The sequence below is a fragment of the Dama dama genome, chromosome 12 (genome assembly GCF_033118175.1).
Source record: "Dama dama isolate Ldn47 chromosome 12, ASM3311817v1, whole genome shotgun sequence".
NCBI classification, from domain to species: domain Eukaryota; kingdom Metazoa; phylum Chordata; class Mammalia; order Artiodactyla; family Cervidae; genus Dama; species Dama dama.
Window position 1 is genome coordinate 93,131,253 of NC_083692.1, and position 22,109 is coordinate 93,153,361.

At 46.7% G+C, this 22,109-nt stretch overlaps 1 protein-coding gene across 1 annotated transcript; it reads right to left on the minus strand.

The window, feature by feature from the left end:
- Positions 1–661: 661 nt before the first annotated feature.
- F2R (coagulation factor II thrombin receptor) lies at positions 662–19,816 on the minus strand. The gene is made up of 2 exons (XM_061158140.1): positions 19,651–19,816; positions 662–4,011 (listed from the first exon to the last, which is right to left on the minus strand). Exons 1-2 carry the CDS (start codon positions 19,736–19,738, stop codon positions 2,816–2,818), a joined length of 1,284 nt encoding a protein of 427 aa, XP_061014123.1. The 5' UTR covers positions 19,739–19,816; the 3' UTR covers positions 662–2,815.
- Between the last annotated feature and the right edge of the window lie 2,293 nt (positions 19,817–22,109).

Sequence of the window (22,109 nt, forward strand, 5' to 3'; positions counted from 1 at the left end):
TATGGGCTACATCATCCAGGTTCCCTTGACCTTGGGCTGTAGGTTCAAATCAGGAGCAATGGGAGGCACCAACAGAGGTCAGGGTGTGGGGAGAGAATGTCTGTGTATCCCCCTCCACCTGCTTTGGGCCTGGGGTGTAAGAGCTTGCCTTAACTGCTTGTCCCTGGGCTCTTCAGCAGCTCTTGGTCCCCTTAACCCTGGCTGTGTGTGTGCTAAGTCACTTCAGTGGTGTCTGACTCTGTGTGACCCCACAGACTGTAGCCCCCCAGGCTCTTCTGTCCATGGAATTCTCCAGGCAAGAACACTGGAGTGGGTTACCATGCCCTCCTCCAGGGGATCTTCCCAACCTAGGGATTGAGCCCAGTCTCTTATGTCTCCTGCGCTGGTAGGCAGGCTCTTTATCACTAGCGTCACCTGGGAAGCCCCTTAAGCCTGGCCCACACCTCTGCAAATCATCTCTTCATTAATGGCTTCCCTGGTGGCTGAGTGGTAAAGAATCCGCCTGCCAGTGCACGAGACATGGGTTTGATGGACAGTGGGGTCTGATGGGCCACAGTCCACGGGGCCACTTCTTGACTAAACAACAAACAACAGCTAAATCCTTAGACTGGCCTTCCTGCCAGGCTCTAAAGACACAATAAAATTCTATTCCAAACAGATATCAAGCAAACCTTCAGGTTTATTAATAGAGGTTATACACATTTTTTAAAAAGAACATAAAAACAGTGATGTAATATTTTATAAGTACATACTGATAATACAGTAATGGGTCTTATATAATACAGTAATGGGTCTTATTAAGTCAGATGCATTTCAATATAAACATTTCAATATTAAGTCAGATGCATTTCAGAATAAACAGTGACAGTATATCTATCGCTAAGTTAGATAAAATGAAGACAATAACTAAATTAATAAAAACAATGTTAACTTTTACTTACTTTACAATACATATTTTTATGTAAATTATTCAATGGAATTTGGAAACAGTTTTTTTTAAATAGGTAAGCATTTGTCTTAGTTTTCTATTCTTTTTGTTTGTTTAAAATGCCAACATTTTTTCATAAGGAAAAAAGTTATATATCAACATTATTTTTAATTATTTTGCTAAATACACGAGGATATTCTGTACTTGATACTCATCATAGGGTTAAAAAATGGCTTTTAAAGCCATTTCATTAACTCTTAAGAAAAGTGAATGGAAAAAATGGAGACCATTTGCCTAGATTTCAAAGTCAATTCCATTTCTTCTGCCATTTCTGACATAATTAATGCTTTTTAAAAAATCTGATTTGAGTAGGTACTGAACAAAACATTTGTAAATAGTGTCTAATTAAGTCAGACTGAAGCACTTTTTTTTTTGAAGGACTTCCTTTTTATCCTTAGTTGATGTTTTAGTTTATTTTTTCAATCTCTTTTATGTATAACTTTGCTTTCATGTTGATACATAGACTGATTATATTATATACAGAATTTATAATTATCTTGCTTGAATAACACTGTAATAAAAATTTTCATATTCTGTTACTGAAGGACCTATTTTTAAAAACATGCTTCTTGTAATATATTATGTTTTCCTCTCAAGTTATAACCACAGGAAGCAGTAACCCAAATGTTCAAAGTTCTTCACCAGCCAGGCTTGATTATGTGGAACTTGCTTGGTGACATCTGGCTAAAAGCACCTCTTTACATACTGATGCATTTCTTTAACACTTGTCGCACTCCACGTGTCGGTCCACTTTGTTATTCTCGAGAGTAGGTTTCAGTCTGACTCAACTGTGTTTGCCCAGCACGCATGCGTGCCTAGAGCACACGATGACTGTCCATGATTGCTATATAGCTGCTTCCAGTTGACAGTGACCCTTGCAGCCTAACTGCTGAAAGCAAACATGCCTTCTTTCTCCATTCTTAACAGAGACAGAGAAGTCTTTTACATTCATTGTCTCTTGGGATGGCACATCCTACTCCACCAACTTCTAATAAACATGGTAAGCTCACGGCCAATCCTTGAGGGAATCCCAGCAGAGGACAGCAAACACGTGGCCCGGTCTTGTGTCTACCGCCCGGAGCCCTTCATCTGGGGGAGGGGAGCAGGTCGCTTTGAAAGCCAACCTCAGGTCACTGGTGGGACTTCTGTTCATTCTCAGTTCACACAGGTGGTGTGTAAAGCAGCAAAAATGCTACCCGCATCATCTGTTTTCATCCGCTTTAATAATTTTAAGAATTCAAACTTTAATCTATTTAACAAGAAAAACAAAAGAACTTTCTCTACACACAGCTAGTACTAAGTCTCATTCCTCAACAATTTAAACATTGCTGTTGAACAATTTAAAAATACATTTATTTGCAAAAGCTGTGCAAGTCCAGACTGTAGAATCTCTCACTACTGATGGGCTTCTTCAGATGTTCCGACCTAAACTTTGCACGTTAAATCAGAAAATCAGAGTTTATTTCCATAGTCTCTGGTGATAAAAGAGAGGGTTTCAAAGTGCCTATTCTATACTGTACTGCAAAGGATATAAGTACATGTGTATAAATTCACACTATACATCTATAATAAGTCATGTAAATATATGAAAAGAGATGTCTAGTTCTTGTGGTAACACTGGCAATACTCTCTTGGAATAATGTTTTCTACTCCTGTTACTTTTGTCTGTAACTAACAAATATACAAGCTTTCGTAGGGAGACATGTAAATCACACGTTTGTTTTGGATGGTAAAGGAAATACTTTTTTTTTGTCAGGGATGAAGTCGAATCCTCAGGTGATTTGCTTTTTTAACATTTCCCTTTTAAGTGACTGCCGGTCCCTTTTCCTAAGTTAAGAGCTTTTTGTACAGGCTGCTACTCAGGTTGGTGGAGCAGGTGTCCAGTTTACTTGGCATCAGCTGCCCGCTGCTGTTACAGCTGCTGGGATCTGCACTTTGCTTGCAGCATAAGATCGCCGAGAGGTGCCTCTGGCATTCCGAGGAGGCATAGTAGTATATCAAGGGGTCGATGCAACAGCTTATGCTGCTGACACAGACACAGAGGAGGTAGGCAAAGTAGGCAGCCTCTGTCACGGAATCCGGGGAAAGGAAGGCGTAGTGGAGAAGCAGAAGGACGTTTGTGGGTCCGAAGCAAAGGATGAAGACGCAGAAGACAGCCGCGGACAGGAGCAAAGCCCGCGACTTCTTGCTCTGGTTGGCAACCTTGGAAGAGCTGAGGCATCGGATGATGGACACGTAGCAGACTGTGGACAGAAACAGCGGCAGGAAGAAGAAGACGGCGGCGAAGGCGGAGAAGTAGTAGGAGTAGTAGCCTTCCAGCAGCGTCTGGTTGAGCACGTCGTGGCAGGTGGTGATGTTGAGCGCCGGCACCCGGGCGGCCTGCTCCTGCAGCAGGAGAGGCACCACGCCCGCGATGGCCATGGCCCAGATGGCCAGGCAGACGAAGGAAGCGCGCCCCAGGGTCCGCCAGGAGAGCGACTGGATGGGGTACACCACGGCCAGGAAGCGGTCGACGCTGATGGCCGTCATGAGCATGATGGAGGCGTACATGTTCCCGTAGAAGGCCGCCGTGACGAAGCGGCACAGGGCCGACCCGAACCTCCAGTCGCTTCCGGAGAAGTAGTAGCTGATCTTGAACGGAAGCACACACACGAAGAGCACGTCTGCCACGGCCAAGTGCAGCATGTACACCACGGCCGGCTTCTTGACCTTCATCTTCAGGACGAACACCAGCGCGGCCACGACGTTCAGGGGGAGGCTGACGAGGAACACGCCCGTGTAGACCGAGGGGACAAAGACAGTCAGCCAGGCGCTGGTCAGATATCCCGAGGCAGCACTGGAGATAAACGGAAGGGATGACTTTTGAGGAGGGCTGCTTCTGTTGCCTGAGCTTAATCTGCCTTCTGTGAATTCACCTTCACTCGAGTCCTCGCCATCGTGCAGTGGGATTAGTTCATATCCGTCATCGTGATTCCTGAGAAAGAAAGACCGGGGACCCAGAGTACCGTTTGTCGCTTCTGACTCTGAAAAGTAAAACATTCTTAAATTAATTAAAAAGGCAAAAGCGGACAAAGGAGAGAGTACATTTGACTTTTGCTTTTGGTCTTCCTCCTGGGAGAGTCAGTGGTAAAGAGCAGGTGACACTCAAGTGGATGACAGACGTTATCTGTGTGTGTGTGCTCCATTGCATCTGGCTCTCTGCAACCCCACGGGCTCTAGCCCACCAGGCTCCTCTGTCCTTGGGGATTTCCCAGGCAAGAATAATGGAGTGGGTTGCCATTCTCCTTCTCTAGGGGATCTTCCCGACCCAGGGATCGAACCCGAGTCTCCTGCACGGGTGGGTGGATTCATTATCACTGAGCCACCAGGGAAGCCCAGACTTCACCAGGGAATTAGCTAACTCAAGATAATGTACCACATCTTGTTCTGGCACAAGCAAATGCTTCTCAAGCTCTGCTCCTCGGAGAGATGAGGTGAACCACAGGCTTTCAGAGATCTCTCCTGCAGATATCAGGAGAGGCTGAGTACAGGCTGATGTGAAAGGAAAAATCCGTGACTTCTTTTCTATGCGAGTCACTGTCTATATAAACAAATCATCCTAGGCTCTGTGACTTCTCTTTCCTCCATAGGCCTGCAGGTATACTTTTTTCCCCCCTCCATTTGGTTTGTGGCCACCCCTTGAGATCCATTCTCCCTCATGGAAAAATCAACACAGAAAGTTGAGGGAACATCTTAAAGCTTATGGAACTAGAGGTGACTTTGAGCAAGATTGCTCCGGCTGCTGCTGCTGCTAAGTCGCTTCAGTCGTGTCCAACTCTGGGTGACCCCATAGACGGCAGCCCACCAGGCTTCCCCGTCCCTGGGGTTCTCCAGGCAAGAACACTGGAGTGGGTTGCCATTTCCTTCTCCAGTGCATGAACGTGAAAAGTGAAAATGAAGTCCCTCAGTTGAGTCTGACTCTTAGCGACCCCATGGACTGCAGCCCGCCAGGCTCCTCCGTCCATGGGATTTTCCAGGCAAGAGTACTGGAGTGGGGTACCATTGCCTGCTCAGTGAGCAAGACTGAGGGGACCCAATTTCCATGACAGTTATCCAGGTGATAGAAGCTCTTCTTTACTAGCTTCAGCTTGTTTACACAGTAGAATGTCCCATATCTCTCATCATCTTTGGGTCCAAGCCGCAGTCCCTCAGGTTGCTGTCTAATAAAACCGCGAGGCACCTACCACTTGAGTCATCTTCCCTGTCTCCCTCCTCAGTAGGTCAGTGGAGCAGCACCAGTTCTAGGTCAGCGTCTCCCTCAGCTCAGTTCCAAAATGCCACATGCATCCAGGCAGATGCCAGGCCAGCAGGCTCTTTTGAGTGTCAACCAGAAATCACCATAAAGGCTCTGCTGCAAACATCCTTCCTTTATCCACCAAAACATCCAGTGGAAAGTTCATCACAGAAATGCAGCATTTATCTGCTGGAACTCAACCAGCTTTTGCTTCCCGGGAGTTGCACTGTCATTCTGTCACTGAGGAGACTTGGGCAGAGAGCTTTTGTTGGGCTTTGGGGAGCTGAAGAGTGGGGACAGAAACCACAGGGGGAAAAGGATGAGGCTTCTATCCCTGGGGGCGATTACCACAAAGGCTGGACACACGTGCCACTTAGAAGTGAGGTCAGGGGAATGAGAACTGGCTGGAAATTAGGTAAGTACAGTGAATTTTCCTGCTTTCAGTTTTATTTTTCAGTAGTGGAACCTTCCTGCAAACAAAAACTTACACAGAAAAGCATGATGCAGTAAAAGAGATAGTGCTGCTTCTGGAAGGTCCTTACCAGACCCAACCATCCCCTAGACAAAAATTACAGACACTGGATTCCTTTCCTCCCCCAAATCAATGACCTGAAATTATGTAGGTTCACCATTGTGTTGGGGAGGGGAGGGATGGGTCTTGAAAGAAAAGATGGCAACTGGTGGGTTTCTGGCTTTCAGTGGCTTTTAGCTTGAGAGGAGGCCAAAGTCAGAGCCGTGAAAGACGGCTGAAACTCAAATAGAAAACTCATAGTCTCTGTGGCCTGAAGAACTAGAGGACAGTGTTCAGGGCAACCACAGTCATTGGAAACTAGGAAAGAATCCCAGAAAAGAGCAAGTCGGAGGGGGAAAGGAGAGCTGCAGATTCCAGTGTAAATTCTGCCCCAGGTCTGGGGCACACTCAGGGGAGATGTGAAGCTGCTCTGCTGGACTTAAAAGAATGGAAGTGCTGTTTGAGCTTTTTTGCTCAAGAGGAAATGTTTGCAGTTTGAGTTCAACCAAATTAACTGACTGCTCAAGCAAAAACAGCAACACTCAGAGAAATAAGACAAAATCTTGAATGTTTACAGCAGGATAATGTTCACCATACAATTAAAAATCATTCGCTATAAAGAGAATCAGGAAGGTGTGACCCAGTCTCAAGAGAAAAGGACAATCAATGGAAACCAATCCCAAGATGGCTCAGATGTTAGAACTAGCAGATAAGGATTTTAAAGGGTGTGCTACAACTACGCTCAATGAGGGAAGAGAAAGATTTCATTGAAATGAATGAAGAAATAGAAAATAGCAATGAAACCAACCAATGGAACTTCTAGAACTACAAAATAAAACACAATAAATTGGCATCTATTTCCAAAATGAAGAGCAAACCTGGAATGGCACCAAATGATACACAGTGGAACAGGGCCTGGTACCAAAAGCCTGAGGTCAGATGACCTCAGCAAGAGCATGAATGGGTCCCCTGAGGATAAAGAATTGATCTGTCCCACGGGAAGAACAAAAAACTGCAGTGATGAGCCTGAGTGTACATAGATATCGAGGTTGTTCCCCAAGGGTGGGAAATAGTTCCTACTTAATCTCCAAGTCTCTCTAGTACCCTGCCCCACAGGTAGCAGGTATGGTCCTTAAATTGGCTTTTAATGATAGATTTGCATTCTGATGCTGGCTGTACCCTGATGGCTCAGCGGTAAAGAAGTCACCTGCAATACAGATGACGCAGGTTTGATCCCGGAGTCAGAAAGATCCCCTGGAGTAGGAAATGGCAACCCACTCCAGTATTCCTGCCTGGGAAATCCCATGGACAGAGGGGCCTGGAGGGCTACAGTCCGTGGGGTTGCAAAGAATCAGACACGACTGAGTGACTGAACGACAACAAACAACAACTGGCTCTACCAGGAGTCACTTACCTCCTCTGAACTCAGTCTCAGGATCGTTGAAACGGGAAGATCCAATACCTGTCTGGCCTACAAATCTGGCAGCTTGGAGCATCCATCACACATGAAATAAGGATATATGTTCACTTTGTAAACTTCAAAAATTAACCAGTGTAAGAAATTATTATCCTTCCCCATCACTTCAGTGTGGTTTGTTTTCTGCTCTCAACTGTTTTGAGAGCAAAAAAAAAAAGCAAAAAAATTAAAATGGAATCCGTGTTCCTCTTCCCTCCCTCAACATATAACCGTGTTTAGTTTTTCAATGTGATGAGGGACATGAAGAGGCTGTAAGGTATGGAGCCCCAGTACTCAGAGATGTAAATCAAATTTCAAATTCACAACCTCTTCCTCAAGGATCCCCTCCCTCCTCTTGCGATGCATCTTATTCGCTCTGTGTGTCTTGATCTGGTCACATGGGAACCAGGCCCTGGTGCAACAGCCCCTGTGGGAAGTGAGGCTACCCTCGAAGTCATGGATGTGTGGAAAGTGGAAGAAAAGAAATGAAAGAGTTCTGGGACTTTAAGACCACAAAGATATGTGTCCCTAAAAGTGCCGACCCACAGGAACCTTAAAAGAACATGACTTTCTGCTGCAGAAAGCCCTCTGGGGGCCTGGCCAGACTGAGGACTCGTCATGTCATGTATAGAGGGGAGAAGAGTGCATGCGTGCAAGCCACCTAAGCGTCCAGATGTGACCTAGAGGGGTGACACCTGGAAAACTACTGAGCACGCACAACTCAACTCCTAGATGCTGTCACTTGGCCTGAAAATAAAAACTGTCATTAATTAGGCTTTGCTCTGTAGCTAGTCTTGGGTGGCCAAAAATTTCGTTTGGCTTTTTCTGTAATAACGCATGGAAAAACCCCGAATGAACTTTATGGCCAACCCAACACTTTGGGAATCAGTATTTGTTTTCAAAAATTTCTTCCCTGGCTTGGCCTTCTTCGGCAGTATGGTGTTGATGACAGAAACTTTATACCCACTCGAACATGACATTTTTATAGGCTGGAACCCAGGAAGAATGCATAATCCCTTGATTAGATCTCATTGCCTAAGGTGTCACCTTTTCTTGCCACCACAGGTTTTGATATTTTGGCCTTTATGAGATTACAGGATGTCAGCAAATTTTGTTTATTTAGCCATACACCAGCATTAAAGAGAACAAAACCAATTCCAGGTGATTAGATAAATCCAACTAGCTTGTGCCCCTTGGGCTGAAATTTGAGTTTGGGAATCTTGCTTTTCCTTTAGACCTAGGTCAAGGAGAAAGTGCCTGTCAGTGGACCAAAAACTACTGTAACCATCTGTGTTTTTATTGGTAAGTTATGGCTTAAAGAAAAAAAAAAAAAAAAACTAGGACAGGTCCTAAAATTGATCCTCATATTTGTTGCAAAAGTTTCACTTAACTTAGGTTTCTTGAAATGGCTCTAGAGTAATTTTGATTGTTGAACATAGAATATTGCTAGTGAGTTTAAATGTGGACTCTCTAACTCTGGAGACTTTTAGAAATCATAAGTCAAGAACGGCTGCTTTTTCTTTGACAAGATGTGGCCTAGAAGCAAAGTGGTACCCAGATGTTCTCTCAAGGTCCCTCATGATCCTGGAATTTATACCACGTCAGCCTCCAAGAATATGCCAGCTTCAGTTCTGACTCAGAGCTCTGGCCTAGAGGGCTCACCCTTGGTGGGTTAAGAAACCAGAAATCCCAGGGCCTTGCCTACATTCACAGAGAAGGATAGCTGTACCCTGCACTTCTCCACCAGTGACTTGACACTACAGGCTAAAGAGAAAGGGGTGATGGAAGAATGATGGAAACATACTAACTCCAGGCAGAAAACAACGTGAGTGGGATACTCCATGGTCTCAGATGGAACCAAGCATCATGAAAAGAAGTGCTCCTTAAAGCAACTGCTGGTTCCAGATCTGGGGGAGGAAATGCACAAGATGAGCCTTGAATGTCTTCAAAGAACATCAGGGTCAAGTCAGAAAGACTCTGAAGTCAGTCCAAGGGCCCTTCCCAGGGGCCAAAGATCATTAAGAGAATAATGACAGAAATGCATGGAAACATGGGAGAAATGTCATATTTGTTAAGATCTATTAGAAAAGGCAGAGGAACCAGAGATCAAATTGCCAACATCTGTTGGATCATCGAAAAAGCAAGAGTTCCAGAAAAACATCTACTTCTGCTTTATTGACTATGCCAAAGCCTTTGACTGTGTGGATCACAACAAACTGTGGAAAATTCTTTAGGAGATGGGAATACCAGGCCACCTGACCTGCCTCCAGAAATCTGTGTGCAGGTCAAGAAGCAACAGTTAGAACTGGACATGGAACAAGAGACTGGTTCTAAATTGGGAAAGGAGTATGTCACGGCTGTATACTGTCACCCTGCTTATTTAACTTATATGCAGATCATGAAAATGCTGGACTAGATGAAGCAGAAGCTGGAATTGAGATTGCTGGGAGAAATATCAATAACCCCAGATATGCAGATGACACCACCCTTATGGCAGAAAGTGAAGAACTGAAGAGCCTCTTGATGAAAGTGAAACAGAAGAGTGAAAAAGCCAGCTTAAAACTCAACATCCAGAAAACTAAGATCATGGCATCTGGTGTCATTCAGTCAGTTCAGTTCAGTCACTCAGTCATGTCCAACTCTTTGCGACCCCATGGACTGTAGCACGGCAGGCTTCCCTGTCCATCACCAACTCCCAGAATTTACTCAAACTCATGTCCATTGAGTCAGTGATGCCATCCAACCATCTCATCCTCTGTTGTCCCCTTCTCCTCCTGCCCTCAATCTTTCCCAGCATCAGGGTCTTTTCAAATGAGTCAGCTCTTTGCATCAAGTGGCCAAAGTATTGGAGTTTCAGCTTCAGCATCAGTCCTTCGAATGAATATTCAGAACCGATTTCTTTAGGATGGACTGGTTGGATCTCCTTGCAGTCCAAGGGACTCTCAATAGTCTTTTCCAACACCACAGTTCAAAAGTATCAATTCTTCGGTGCTCACCTTTCTTTATAGTCCAACTCTCACATCCATACATGACTACTGGAAAAACCATAGCCTTGACTAGACAGACCTTTGTTGGCAAAGTAATGTCTCTGCTTTTTAATATGCTGTCTAGGTTGGTCATAACTTTTCTTCCTAGGAGTAAGTGTCTTTTAATTTCATGGCTGAGGTTACCATTTGCAGTGATTTTGGAGCCCAAAAAAATAAAGTCTGCCATTGTTCCTAATGTTTTTCCATCTATTTGCCATGAAGTGATGGGACTGGATGCCATCTTTGTTTTCTGAATATTGAGCTTTAAGCCAACTTTTTCACTCTCCTCTTTCACTTTCATCAAGAGGCTCTTTAGTTCCTCTTCACTTTCTGCCATAAGGGTGGTGTCATCTGCATATCTGAGGTTATTGATATTTTTTCTGGTAATCTTGATTCCAGCTTGTGCTTCATCCAGCCCAGCATTTCTCATGATGTACTCTGCATGTAAGTTAAATAAGCAGGGTGACAATATACAGCCTTGATGTACTCCTTTCCCTATTTGGAACCAGTCTGTTCCATGTCCAGTTCTAACTGTTGCTACCTGACCTGCATACAGATTTCTCAAGAGGTAGGTCAGGTGGTCTGGTATTCCCATCTCTTAAAGAATTTTCCACAGTTTATTATGATACACACAGTCAAAGGCTTTGGCATAGTCAATAAAGTAGAAATAGACATTTTTCTGGAACTCTCTGGTCCCATTATGTCATGGCAAATAGATGGGGAAACAATGGAAGCAGTGACAGGCTTTATTTTTTTGGGGGGCTCCAAAATCACTGCAGATGGTGACTGCAGCCATGAAATTAAAAGACGCTTGCTCCTTGGGAAAAAAGTTCTGACCAAGCTAGACAGCTTATTAAAAAGCAGAGACATTACTTTGCCAACAAAGGTCCATCTAGTCAAAGCTATGGTTTTTCTAGTAGTCATGTATGGATGTGAGAGTTGGACTATAAAGAAACCTGAGCACCGAAGAACTGATGCTTTTGAACTGTTGGTGTTGAGGAAGACTCTTGAGAGTCTCTTGGACAGAAAGGAGATCTGACCTGTTCATCCCAAAGGAAATCAGTCCTGAATGTTCACTGGAAGGACTGATGCCGAAGCTGAAACTCCAATACTTTGGCCACCTGATGCGAAGAGCTGACTCATTTGAAAAGACCCTGATGCTGGGAAAGATTGAAGGCAGGAGGAGAAGGGGGTGACAGAGGATGAGATGGTTGGATGGCATCACTGACTCAATGGACATGAGTTTGAGTAAACTCCAGGAGTTGGTGATGGACAGGGAGGCCTGCTGTGTTGCAGTCCATGGGGTCGCAAAGAGTCGGACATGACTGAGTGATGAACTGAAGTGATGAGTTCATAATTATGCTTCAGGGAAAACAAAACCTTTTTCGGTCACTTTTGGAGGAAACGAGGCGATCCAGTATGAAAATTGGTAAATAAAGGCCAGATGCAGCATTTATCGTGCCTTTTCTATATTGAAAATATTTTGGGGAAGCCAAACAGTCAATGAAGGAAACTTCTACTTCATAAAACAATCCCAGCTTATAAACACAGAAACAATGACAGATTGAGAAATGCATCTTGAAGTGCTCAGTGAAATAAGATTTAGTCCAATTATCATCAGTCTCTTAAAGAACGTGAGGTGAAAGGATAGGTGATAGAAACTCTCTAATAACTGGGTCCCCTGACAACACCTGAGTCCACTGCGCAACCTTAAGATCTCAAAAAGAGAGACGGGACTTCCCTGGTGGTCCAGGGGCTAGGATCTGCGCTCTCAATGCAGGGGACCTGGGTTCAATCTCTGGACAAGGCACTATATCCCATATGCTATAACTGAGGCTGGTGCAGCGAAATAAATTCAAAACGAACAAACAAACAGGTGATGTAACAGGTGTGTACACAATACCACTAGGTCAGGCAGTCTTGGAGAAAAATCAAATAAATCAGGTTAAGCCTCCAAATGGACCACATTACAGAAAACGCATAGGAGAGAAGGGCATTTGAATACCCCCGCCGGATAGGCCCAGAATGTAATTAGGAAAGTCTAGAAGAGGAATGACCCAGTTTCTCTGACACAGAGCCTTGAAAAAGAAGAGAGGGAAAACCATTACAGATTAAAAGAGACTTAAGGATATGTCAACCTAATGCAACAGCAGACCTCATTTGATCCTGATTCAAATAAACCAACCGAAAAAGCATTTATGAGACAATCAGTGAAATGTAAACACTGACTGAATAGTTCACAATATTAAGAAACTGTTGTTCCATTTTTTTAGGTGTTATAACGTCATTGTGGTTACATGAAGAAAAGAGTTCTTATCTCTAAGGATATATAGTGATATATTTACAGATGAAAAGATACCATGTGTCTGGGATGTGCTTTAAAATTGTCCATTTGGAGAGGAGAAAAGTGAGGATACAGATAAAGCATACAGGGGGTAATTATACTGCCCACTTTGGGTATCTTTGAAAATTTCCATAATGAAAAGTGAAAAATAAAAGAAGAAAAACACTTTATGCACATTTACTAGCCACCAAAAACTAAAGACAACAGTTTTCGCTTTCGTTTCTGTTCCGTCTTAGTTTTGAAGGGGCAAAGGTCCTTGAGTGTTTGTGTGAACACAGCTTTACACTGAGAGAACTCATGTGATACCAGTCCTTCCAGGGCGTTTCTGGACTGTGGAGGGGCGTGGACAGGAAGAACACATTTGCTGAGCACTTTGTGCTTGATATTTCACTTACCCTACCTCACGTAACTCTAGTATTTTTATGAGATAAGCGTGATAGCGCCTATTTTACAGACAACATGGATGCACAGAGAGGCTGAGTAACTAATCCAACACGCCACACATAGAAAGTGGAGGAGCCGGCAACTGAACCACATCTGCCTGGTTCTAAAGCTCATGCTCTCTGAACACCACTTACCCTGTCTCTTCAAAAAAGTTGTGAATTCAGGACCTATTCCTGAAAGAGTATGTTTTTCTTCTCTAGCATTTCACCAAACAAATGAATCTGCCCACTCTTCGGAACTATAGATGGCAGGTGGGACCCGGCCCCGAGTGAGTTCCGTTGATGATGTGCACGGCTATTGCCTGGGAATCACAAGTCCTGCTGACCTTGGCAACACACCAACCCCATGCCAACAACCAGTTCAGACAGACAGGATGGATGCAGTAAGACACGTTCAGGATGACACAGAGAAAGAGATGTCTAAAACACTGTCTCAGGTGAGGCAGAAGCAAGTGAGTGAGCAAGCAAATGAACAAAAAGCTCTGCTGAGGAAAAGCCAGAATCAGAGTAAGCTAAGCCCTGACTGCAGAGTGAAGATGAGGCGGCCCCCGCCCCTCCCACCCTCTGGAGCAGGGATTCTGCAGAGAGCATCGCGAAGCAAACCTGGGGGGAAGCCAGGGGCTCAGGGGTTACAGGAAGCAAGGCCAACCAGAAATGTAAACACCAGAGTACCCAGCACCACGGCAGGCACTGAAATGTGTGTGGGGGCCTTTCCTGAAGGCCAGGGCCCGACTCAACTCGTGGGGTCAGAAGACCAGCAGGGTCCCTGGGAAGACTCTGACCCTGGCTCTCCCCATTCCTCCAGGCCCGTTCTCCACCCGGAAGGACAGGCTCTGAGCTCCAGGCGTGGGGATACCGGATAGCGCTCTCTACAAGATGCTGAGCTGACAGATGACGAGCTGACAGGAAAACTAATTTACAGTAAAGGATGTTTATGATCACCAATTTCCCCAGAACCAAGTGTTACCCCACCCAAGTCCTACTGCAGCTTGTAAACCCGAACTCAAGCAAACTATGTTCTAGAGATGATAGAGACTGTCATAAACAGCACTTCCTGGAAAGCAGAACTCTTCTCGTAACGCCAGATAAGCTTCAGTTCTGCTGACGGCAGAACAGCATGCTACATCTGCTACAACAGTGTTTAAACAATGGTAGAGACTTGACGGTGTTTATGAAATCAATGCACAGGACTGTAACAGGCTTTTAAAAAGACAGAATAATGCAGAAAATGTCAGAAGGCATAGCACGTGGTCAAGGTGCGTACTGGTTGGGAAAACTTTTATTACCGTACACTATGACTGTCCATGGGCATTTATTGAACATATAGGCAGCAACTGTGTCATCATGTAAAGCATATTCCTTAGAGTTCTTACTGCTGGTTAGCAAAAAAAGGAAATACTGGAAAAGGCTCCTTTATAATACCATAATACCTGACTCTTAATCCACCACAGACTTGAAGTGTAAATAGATGAGATTAGATTAGGTCCTTTCCTGAAGTTCAATAAATTTGTTCTGCAGTGCAAATTTCAGATTGTTCCTGTTATTTCCAAAAGCAGGCTCTTTTGAAAGCAAATAAAGGCCTGTAACGGCCTGGTACGTGGCAAAACATCACTGGATGCCTTGGGATGGAGGAAAAGGAGGCATCACTTCATGGGTTTTTCCAAGCACCATCCCAAGCTTAGGCCTTCCCTGGTGGCTCAGATGGTAAAGAATCCACCTGCAATGAGAAAGACCTGGGTTGGACCCCGGGGTTGAGAAGTTCCCCTGGAGAAGGAAATGGCAACCCACTCCAGTTTTCTTGCCTGGAGAATCCCATGGACAGAGGAGCTGGCGAGCCACAATCCATGGGATCACAAAGAGTGGGACGTGACTGAGCACACACATCCCAAGGTCAGTGTGGGAGAGGCTGTTTAGGGGATGCTCAGGCTAGACAGAGAACTGACTGAATAGTTCACAATATTAAGAAACTGTTGTTCCATTTTTTTAGGTGTTATAACATCATTGTGGTTACATGAAGAAAAGAGTTCTTATCTCTAAGGATATATAGTGATATATTTACAGATGAAAAGATACCATGTGTCTGGGATGTGTTTTGGGCATAAGCATGAGATGTGAATGGCTGAATGAAATAAACCACAAAGTAGGGAAACAAACAGAAAATTCTCAGTGTCAAAACGGTGAGTCCTGGATACGGTCATCCTAGTCAAAAGTAAACCAAGGCCGGAGTTCCTGATGATCCTTCTGGGGGTTCTGTGAGTACCCCACAGTAAGGGGGATGCAGTTCACCAGATACAAAAGGCTGCACATGATATGATTCCATCCATATGTGGAAATACGCAGAAGCGGTAAACCCCGAGCAAATCGGTGCTGCCAAGAGCTGGAGGCAGGGGACGGGGCTGAGTGCGTGATGGTGACCGGCTTTCTTTCCGAGCTGATGAAAATGTTTTGGAACTAGACAGAGGTGGTAGGTGTACCACACTGTAAATGTGCTAAATACCACTAACTGTAAAGTTAAAAATGGTTAATTTTATGCTATGTAGATTCTACCTCAATTTTGTTTATTTATTTTTACATCTATAGAGTTAGTTTTGATACTAATGCTATTTCCCAGTGTGGTTCTCTTCATTTCTTCCGGTGGATTCCCACTGTCATAGAGGGCCAGCCCCTAACTCTAATACATCTTCATTCTGTGCCCCTCCGCTGGGCTGTGTGTGTCAAAGAAAAGATCGCACTTCTGTGTCACATGCTCAATCGCACAATCTTAGACTGTTGAATGCAATCATTGAAAAGTTCCTTTCACTCATTTCAATTTAATCTTTTTATACAGTTTTGAAAGGTTACTTTCCATTTAAAGTTATTACAAAATGTTGGCTACATTCTCTGTGTTGAACAACACTGACCTCAATTTTCGAAGCAGAGGAAGACAGGAAGGAAGGAAGGAGGGAGAGGAGGAAGGAAAGGAAAGAAGGGAAAGAAGGAAGGCAGGCGTTTCAAGGGAAAAGAAGGACGTGTGTCCAGAATGAGAGTGAGACGAGAGAAACGCAGGGTCCTGGGACTCCAGGGTCTCAGCGGAACTCCAGCTCAGGCGCAGCTGAGTCCCTCTGCTGCGGGGACAGGACAGGGGTGACCTGCCCGGGAGCGGGGCGAGGGGCAGCAAGGGCCGCGGACAGATGGCTGGGAGCGGGCTGCAGGAGGCAATTCAGGGCTATGAGAGACTGCAAGTTAGAGCTGACAGCACACTCGTCTGTTTAGACATAAAAGGTAGAGAAATGCTGAGCTGGAAAGAAGAAGGGAGGGCAGAGACATGCTGAACTGGAAAGGAGGGAGGGTTGGAAGGGCAACCAGCGGGGATGACGTGAGAGGACTCCTGAGGAAGAGCCAGAGCCTCAGTACCTGCCCTCACACGGAGGGATGCAGCCTGCGAACACAGTGCCCCAGTCGCCAGGGAGTGAGGAGGGCGGGAGGAGGAAGTCATTTAGATGCTGGGGTAGAAAACTGCTGACTCCTAAGAAACTTGACCCTCAGAGGTTCCTGCTTGGCTTCAAGCAGCTTCACTGTCTCGTTTTCTGTTGGGCGGAAGATCACAGCCTCTCAGTAACAGCCAATTAATCCACACATTCATGACGGAGATCGAGTCACAGACTGCCTTATCATCTGCTTCAGAGTAAAGGCAGGATACCACAATCGATGCATCCACGTTTACTAAACACCTCTGTGTGCTAGACCTGGGCTCCCAAGCCAGCAGGGCACAGACTCTGCTTTCCAGGGATCCTGGGACACACAGCAGGATTATTTCTCTGCTGTCAGAGGGGCTGGGGGGGTCTGGATGGCTTCCTCATCATAGTGGACAGTAGAGAAAACCTGCACTTAGCCAAAAAGGCCTGTGGTCAAATCTCAGTTCCACTTGTAATTGTACTTGTGACTTAACCATTTAAGGGCCTCAGTTTTCTTACCTGTAGAATGGGGATGCCATCTACTCAAATGGTGGATAGAGGAATAAGTAAAATAGTGCCTGTACTGTATCTAGGAAAACTGTTGGCTAGAGTAGGTTCTTGACATAAAGTAGCTGTTTTTAATTAAATGTGAACATGTGGGGTGTAGGAAGTGCCTTCTGACCAAAGAGGAATGGCCTGGGGACAGAAGCTAGAGAAAGCATAGCTCCCAGGAGGTGGAACTACAGGGTGGGGGATGAAGTATAGGTAATGTAATAGATTATGTAATAATGGAGGCTCAGTAATAAGGGAGGCTGGGCAGAGGCTGGGGACCCGCCTGCAAGGGAAGGGGCACCTCCGTCTATGCTAAGGAACTGAGCTTGACTTTGTGGGTAGGAAGGCAGTACATGGAATCTCCCACCCAACCCCCTCTGCCACAGTCACCATTAGCTCCCTGGCACCTTTTACTCTCCAGACCTTTATAGAATTGACAGATATCACCTCTAGGACACTGACACGCTTTGATGAGGGAGTCTCACTTACACTGCTCGGACAAAGAAATGTAAACTGGTTAATGAACTCAGGAATTTCTCAAGTATCTGCTGAGTGAACATCTGTTCTAGATGCCAAAGGGATAAATGGAAGTTTATGATCTTTGCTGGGGGATAACAGACCCACAAAGTGGAAAAGCCACTTTGCAGGAAAAGCCAGAACGAGTGGGGACAAGTCTGAGAGTGCTTTGAGAAAGCTCAAACTGGTGGGCAAGGCTTGTCCTGGAAGGATTTCCTATGGCTGGGGTCTCTTGACTTCTTCCATCAGATACAGGTGGTTAGGACACACATTGTTTAGAATTGCAGTTGCACAGTGATAATAAAAAGCAGACCTATTTTTGGTTGATTTTATGGGGCTTAAAACTCTCCAAAGACAAGGTCCCACCTATTTCTTGCAGCCAGGATCCCCTCCTCCTTTTGAAATTTAGGTACACTGTCTCTGAGACTTAGTTTCAGAATTGGCAAAAGGGGATAAACATGTGAGGGGGAGAAATGAGACCATGTGTAGTGAAAATGCCTCTAGGCCCAGGGTTAAACACAGAATACAAACTTGACAAGAGTGCCTTTTCTTCTCTCATCTTCTTTTCTTCTCTCCCTCATAAAGTGCTCCCAGAATCCAGGGTTGATGAATTGGCCAATGTTATTCAGCTCTATCTATAAGAGCATCTTAGCATGCACCAAGCAGGTTGATGTGTGTAACAAGTGTGGGGAACAGCAGTCTGAACGTCACTCCCTAACAAGAGGCCAAAGACCTTCCTAGGGAATCCACTGCGAAGAAAGGGGACACAATGGATGCAGCTTCTGTATAAACCTACTCTCTACCGCACCATCCAAATCTCAAACAAAAATCTGTTAAGAGCACATCCCAGAAAAAATCTATAAAGTGATATCTGACATCAGTGTCAACATATGCAATTTTTCAGTTCTCTGCTTTTCCAAATGTCGCAAGAGATAATGTGAATGTTATCCACACCCACGCCGGAAGTTGCTGCAAAACTCTGGGCTCCTATGTGGGCCTCTCAGTGTTCTGAAAAGCATCACCTCCAAACTCACCCAGAGCAAAGATGGAGAGCAGAGAAAAAAAAAAAACAGTGTTTCTGTGGGCTTGTCACCTCTCCGTCTCCAACTGCCTGTATTCCTTCCAAGTTGTGAAAACAATACGAAGTACACAATGTCTCACAGATAATAAGAAAAACAGCTAGCATTTGTTACTACGTGGAATAAAAGAAGCGGGTCTGAAAGCTTACAAAGTTCTATGGGTATAAAGAAATAAAAGCATTTCCCCCCTCCCTTTCTATCTAGGCTCTTTCCAGGCTAAAAACAACTTTTCTGCCCTGTTTTTTTTTTGTTTTGTTTTTTTTTTTTTTAAGCGGGAGAGGTTGGAAAATGCATTTATTTGCTCGGGCATCTGATACTTAAAAATACACGCAGGGCACAGTAATAGCTGTATTCTAGGTGAGAAACCTCCACCTCCCAGCAGATCAGAAAAGGAAACGGTTTCATCACACAGGGGCTGAGGAAGCCGGCTGTGAGGAGCTGGATTGCTGCCCCCACTCACTTGGAAGACTGGGTCCTAGGGAACAAGCAAACAAAGCCTGCCGACCACCGCCTCGTGGCTATGCAGTGACCACTCGGCGCCCCGCGCCACGACCATCCCTGATACAAGGCCTTGTCTGCGCCCGGCGGGGCGGCAGGTACTGATTCTCCAGTGAACGGGCCATGGGACCAGGCTTTTCTCTACACCCCCATCCTCGCCTTCAAAATGTGCAAGAAAAGCCGTTTGAACAAAACAAAACTTCAGCGGGAGCGGTTCTCCACCTCATCTTGGGGGGAAAAAAACACACACCCGGATCGGCTGTTGGTGGAGCCACGTAAAACCCCTTTCTTTTCGGGGTGGTCCTGGGAGAAACAGGCCCCGCAGTGACAACAAATGCAGCGAGGTCCCTCGGCTTCCCCGAGACAGCCCGAGCCCTCCTGGTCCACCTCCCACACCCTGCAAGCTCCAGAAGTCGGTGCAGAGGTCCGGGCCGAGCCCGCCGCGGGCTCCCGGAGAAGGGGCGGTCAGGGGGAACCCCCGGGGTCCCGCGGAGGCCGGGCGGGAAGGGAAGGCCGGGGCCCGCGCTCACCTGTTCTGGGGCCTCGGGTGCCGGCCGACACCAGGGGGCTGCAGAGACCGAGCCCCGCGGCCCAGAGCAGCAGACACCGCGGCCCCATTGTCCCGGGGCTTCGCGCGCTCGGCGGGACCGGGGCGGCGCGGCTCGGGGAGGCTGGCCCGCCGCCCGGAGGCTCGGGCAGCACGCGCGGAGTCTAGAGGGCGGCCGCGCGGGCAGAGCGCTCGCCGATCTGGGCCGGACGAGGCGGTTCGGCGCGTCTGGCGGCGCCGGTCTGGAAAAGGGGCCCCGGGGGCGCGGGCGGGGGCGGGGCGCGCGAGCGCCGGGCTGGGAAGGGCGCCCCCCGGCGGCCAGTGTGCGCCTCGGCGCGGCCGCCGCCCGCCCGCGGTCCCTCCGCCGTCGCCGGGCCAGCCGGGGCTCGGCGCTCTAGCCGCCTTCTCTCGCGCTTTGGGCCGCCCGCCCCGCGGGGGGAACCCGAATGAGAAGTCGTTTCCTCGGCCCGTCGACTTGGGCCCGCGAGCTATCAGCCGCTCACCCGGGGAGCACGGACTTGAGCCGAGAACCTCGGGTCAGGGCCGCGCCCCAGGGCGCCGGCCCCGCGGCCCCCACCAGCCCGTCCCTCCCCGGGCCCGACTCCGGCCGAGCGCTGCGCCGCATTGGGAAACACGGGAGCTTGGCCACAAGTGTTGAAGCGACTTGTGCTTTTGTAACTCGGGGTTAGTGGATTTGAAAGTTTATACTGTAGATACCAGGTGGCCCGCTGATGAGAAGAAGCTCTTCGCTTTGAACAGAATTTTTGACGCTTCTTACTTGCTTGTCTTGATTCCGCTCCTTAGATATTTCATAGGTCGGGCACTTAATTCTTTGACACGCGGGCTGCGAGTGGGTAGAGAGTCATCCGGTCCCAGGAGCCGCCTCTCCGCCCTCGCGCTCGGGCACGGCTGCAGCTCTTGGCTCCAACCCGAGCTCAGCGGAGGCGCGCGCCGGCTCCACCTGCGCCGCGGTGCCGGGAGGCGGGCGGGCTGGGCTTTCCCCGCGCCTCGGCAGAGCCAAAGCGCCCGGGAGACTCGAGGCCGCTCACAACTTCCCGGGTTTGATAGAGTTTGGCCAAATTCAAGGCGCAGGGCGGACCCTTGGGCCTCTGGCCGCGGGCCCCCTGGAGGACGAAGCTCCGCGGCCAGCAGCGGGCCGACAGTTTCGTTTGGAGAGCGTATCTGCTGAGCACGTCTTTCAGACCACAAAGGGAAACGGGTCCCCTCAAATGGCCCTTTCTGAGAAAGTTTGCCCGCAGCTCCTTCTCCTCCCAGATGTGGGGGTGTGTTCTGCACCCTGAGGCTGACAAACTGCTGTTGAGACTCACTTGTCGGGTTTCTAAGCTTTTAAAAAAGCTATACCTCGAGGAGAGCCCTGAAACCTAAACCCGCCAAGACCATCTGGTTCTTCCCTGTTTCCCCGCATCGTTCTCAGCGCGCAGCGCCCTGTTGCACACAGACGTTGCTCAGTAAATTACTGAATAACCTAACTAAATAACGCTATTAAAAATGCTTATTCAATTCTCCGAGGAAAATATATCCAAGAGTAGATGTAAACCATGAAAATCACGTATTTCTCCACTCCATCAACATTCTATTTTTCAACATCCCTCCCTAAGATGCCATTGGTTTTAAAAAGTCATTTTAAGTACTACAAGCAAGGAAAAAAAAAAAAAAGACGCTGCCAAACTGTGACATACCTTTGCTTGTAAGAAACACCTCAAATTAGGACTGTTTAAACACGAAGAAAGAACATCTCACAATCAATGGTGGTGGTTTAGTCGCTAAGTCCTGCCAAACCCTTGCGATCCCACGGACTGTAACCCATCAGGCTCCTCTGTCTATGGGATTTCCCAGGCAAGCATACTGGAGTGGGTTGTTACTTCCATCTTCAAGAGATCTTCTCCACCCAGGGATTGCACCTGAGTCTCCTGCATTGCAGGATTCTTTACTGACTGAGCCACCAGGGAAGCCCCCAGAATCAATGAAATACAGTGTCAAACATAAAATTAATACATGCATCCAAATATAAAAGTTCAAGGATATAAAATGAAAAGTAAAAGGATCTTCAGCCTTCCCTTCTAAGAACCACATCTGCATGATGACCACTGTTTAAAGTCTCTGTCCATTACTCAAGAAACTCTAATCACATACAAATATATAGGTATGTGAAAGTGAAAGTCAGCTCAGTCCTGTCCGACTCTTTGTGACCCCCATGGACTATACGGGAATTCTCCAGGCTGGAATACTGGAGTGGGTAGCCTTTCCCTTCTCCAGGGGATCTTCCAAACTCAGGGATCGAACCCCGGTCTCCCACATTGCAGGCGGACTCTTTAGCAGCTGAACCACCAAGGAAGCCCATGCATGTATGTATAGCGTTGAAAATGAAGTAACATTCGAGTACACTTTTAAATTTTATCTGTTTCATTGGTAGAGAATGTT

What these genes read in the sequence shown, in the direction of transcription:
- F2R (XM_061158140.1), bottom strand. Translation starts at nt 19,738, where the DNA reads ATGGGGCCGCGGTGTCTGCTGCTCTGGGCCGCGGGGCTCGGTCTCTGC. An exon ending in CACCCGAGGCCCCAGAACAG is followed by an intron (nt 4,012 to 19,650) that starts GTGAGCGCGGGC and finishes TTTACTTTTCAG; the next exon opens with AGTCAGAAGCGACAAACGGT.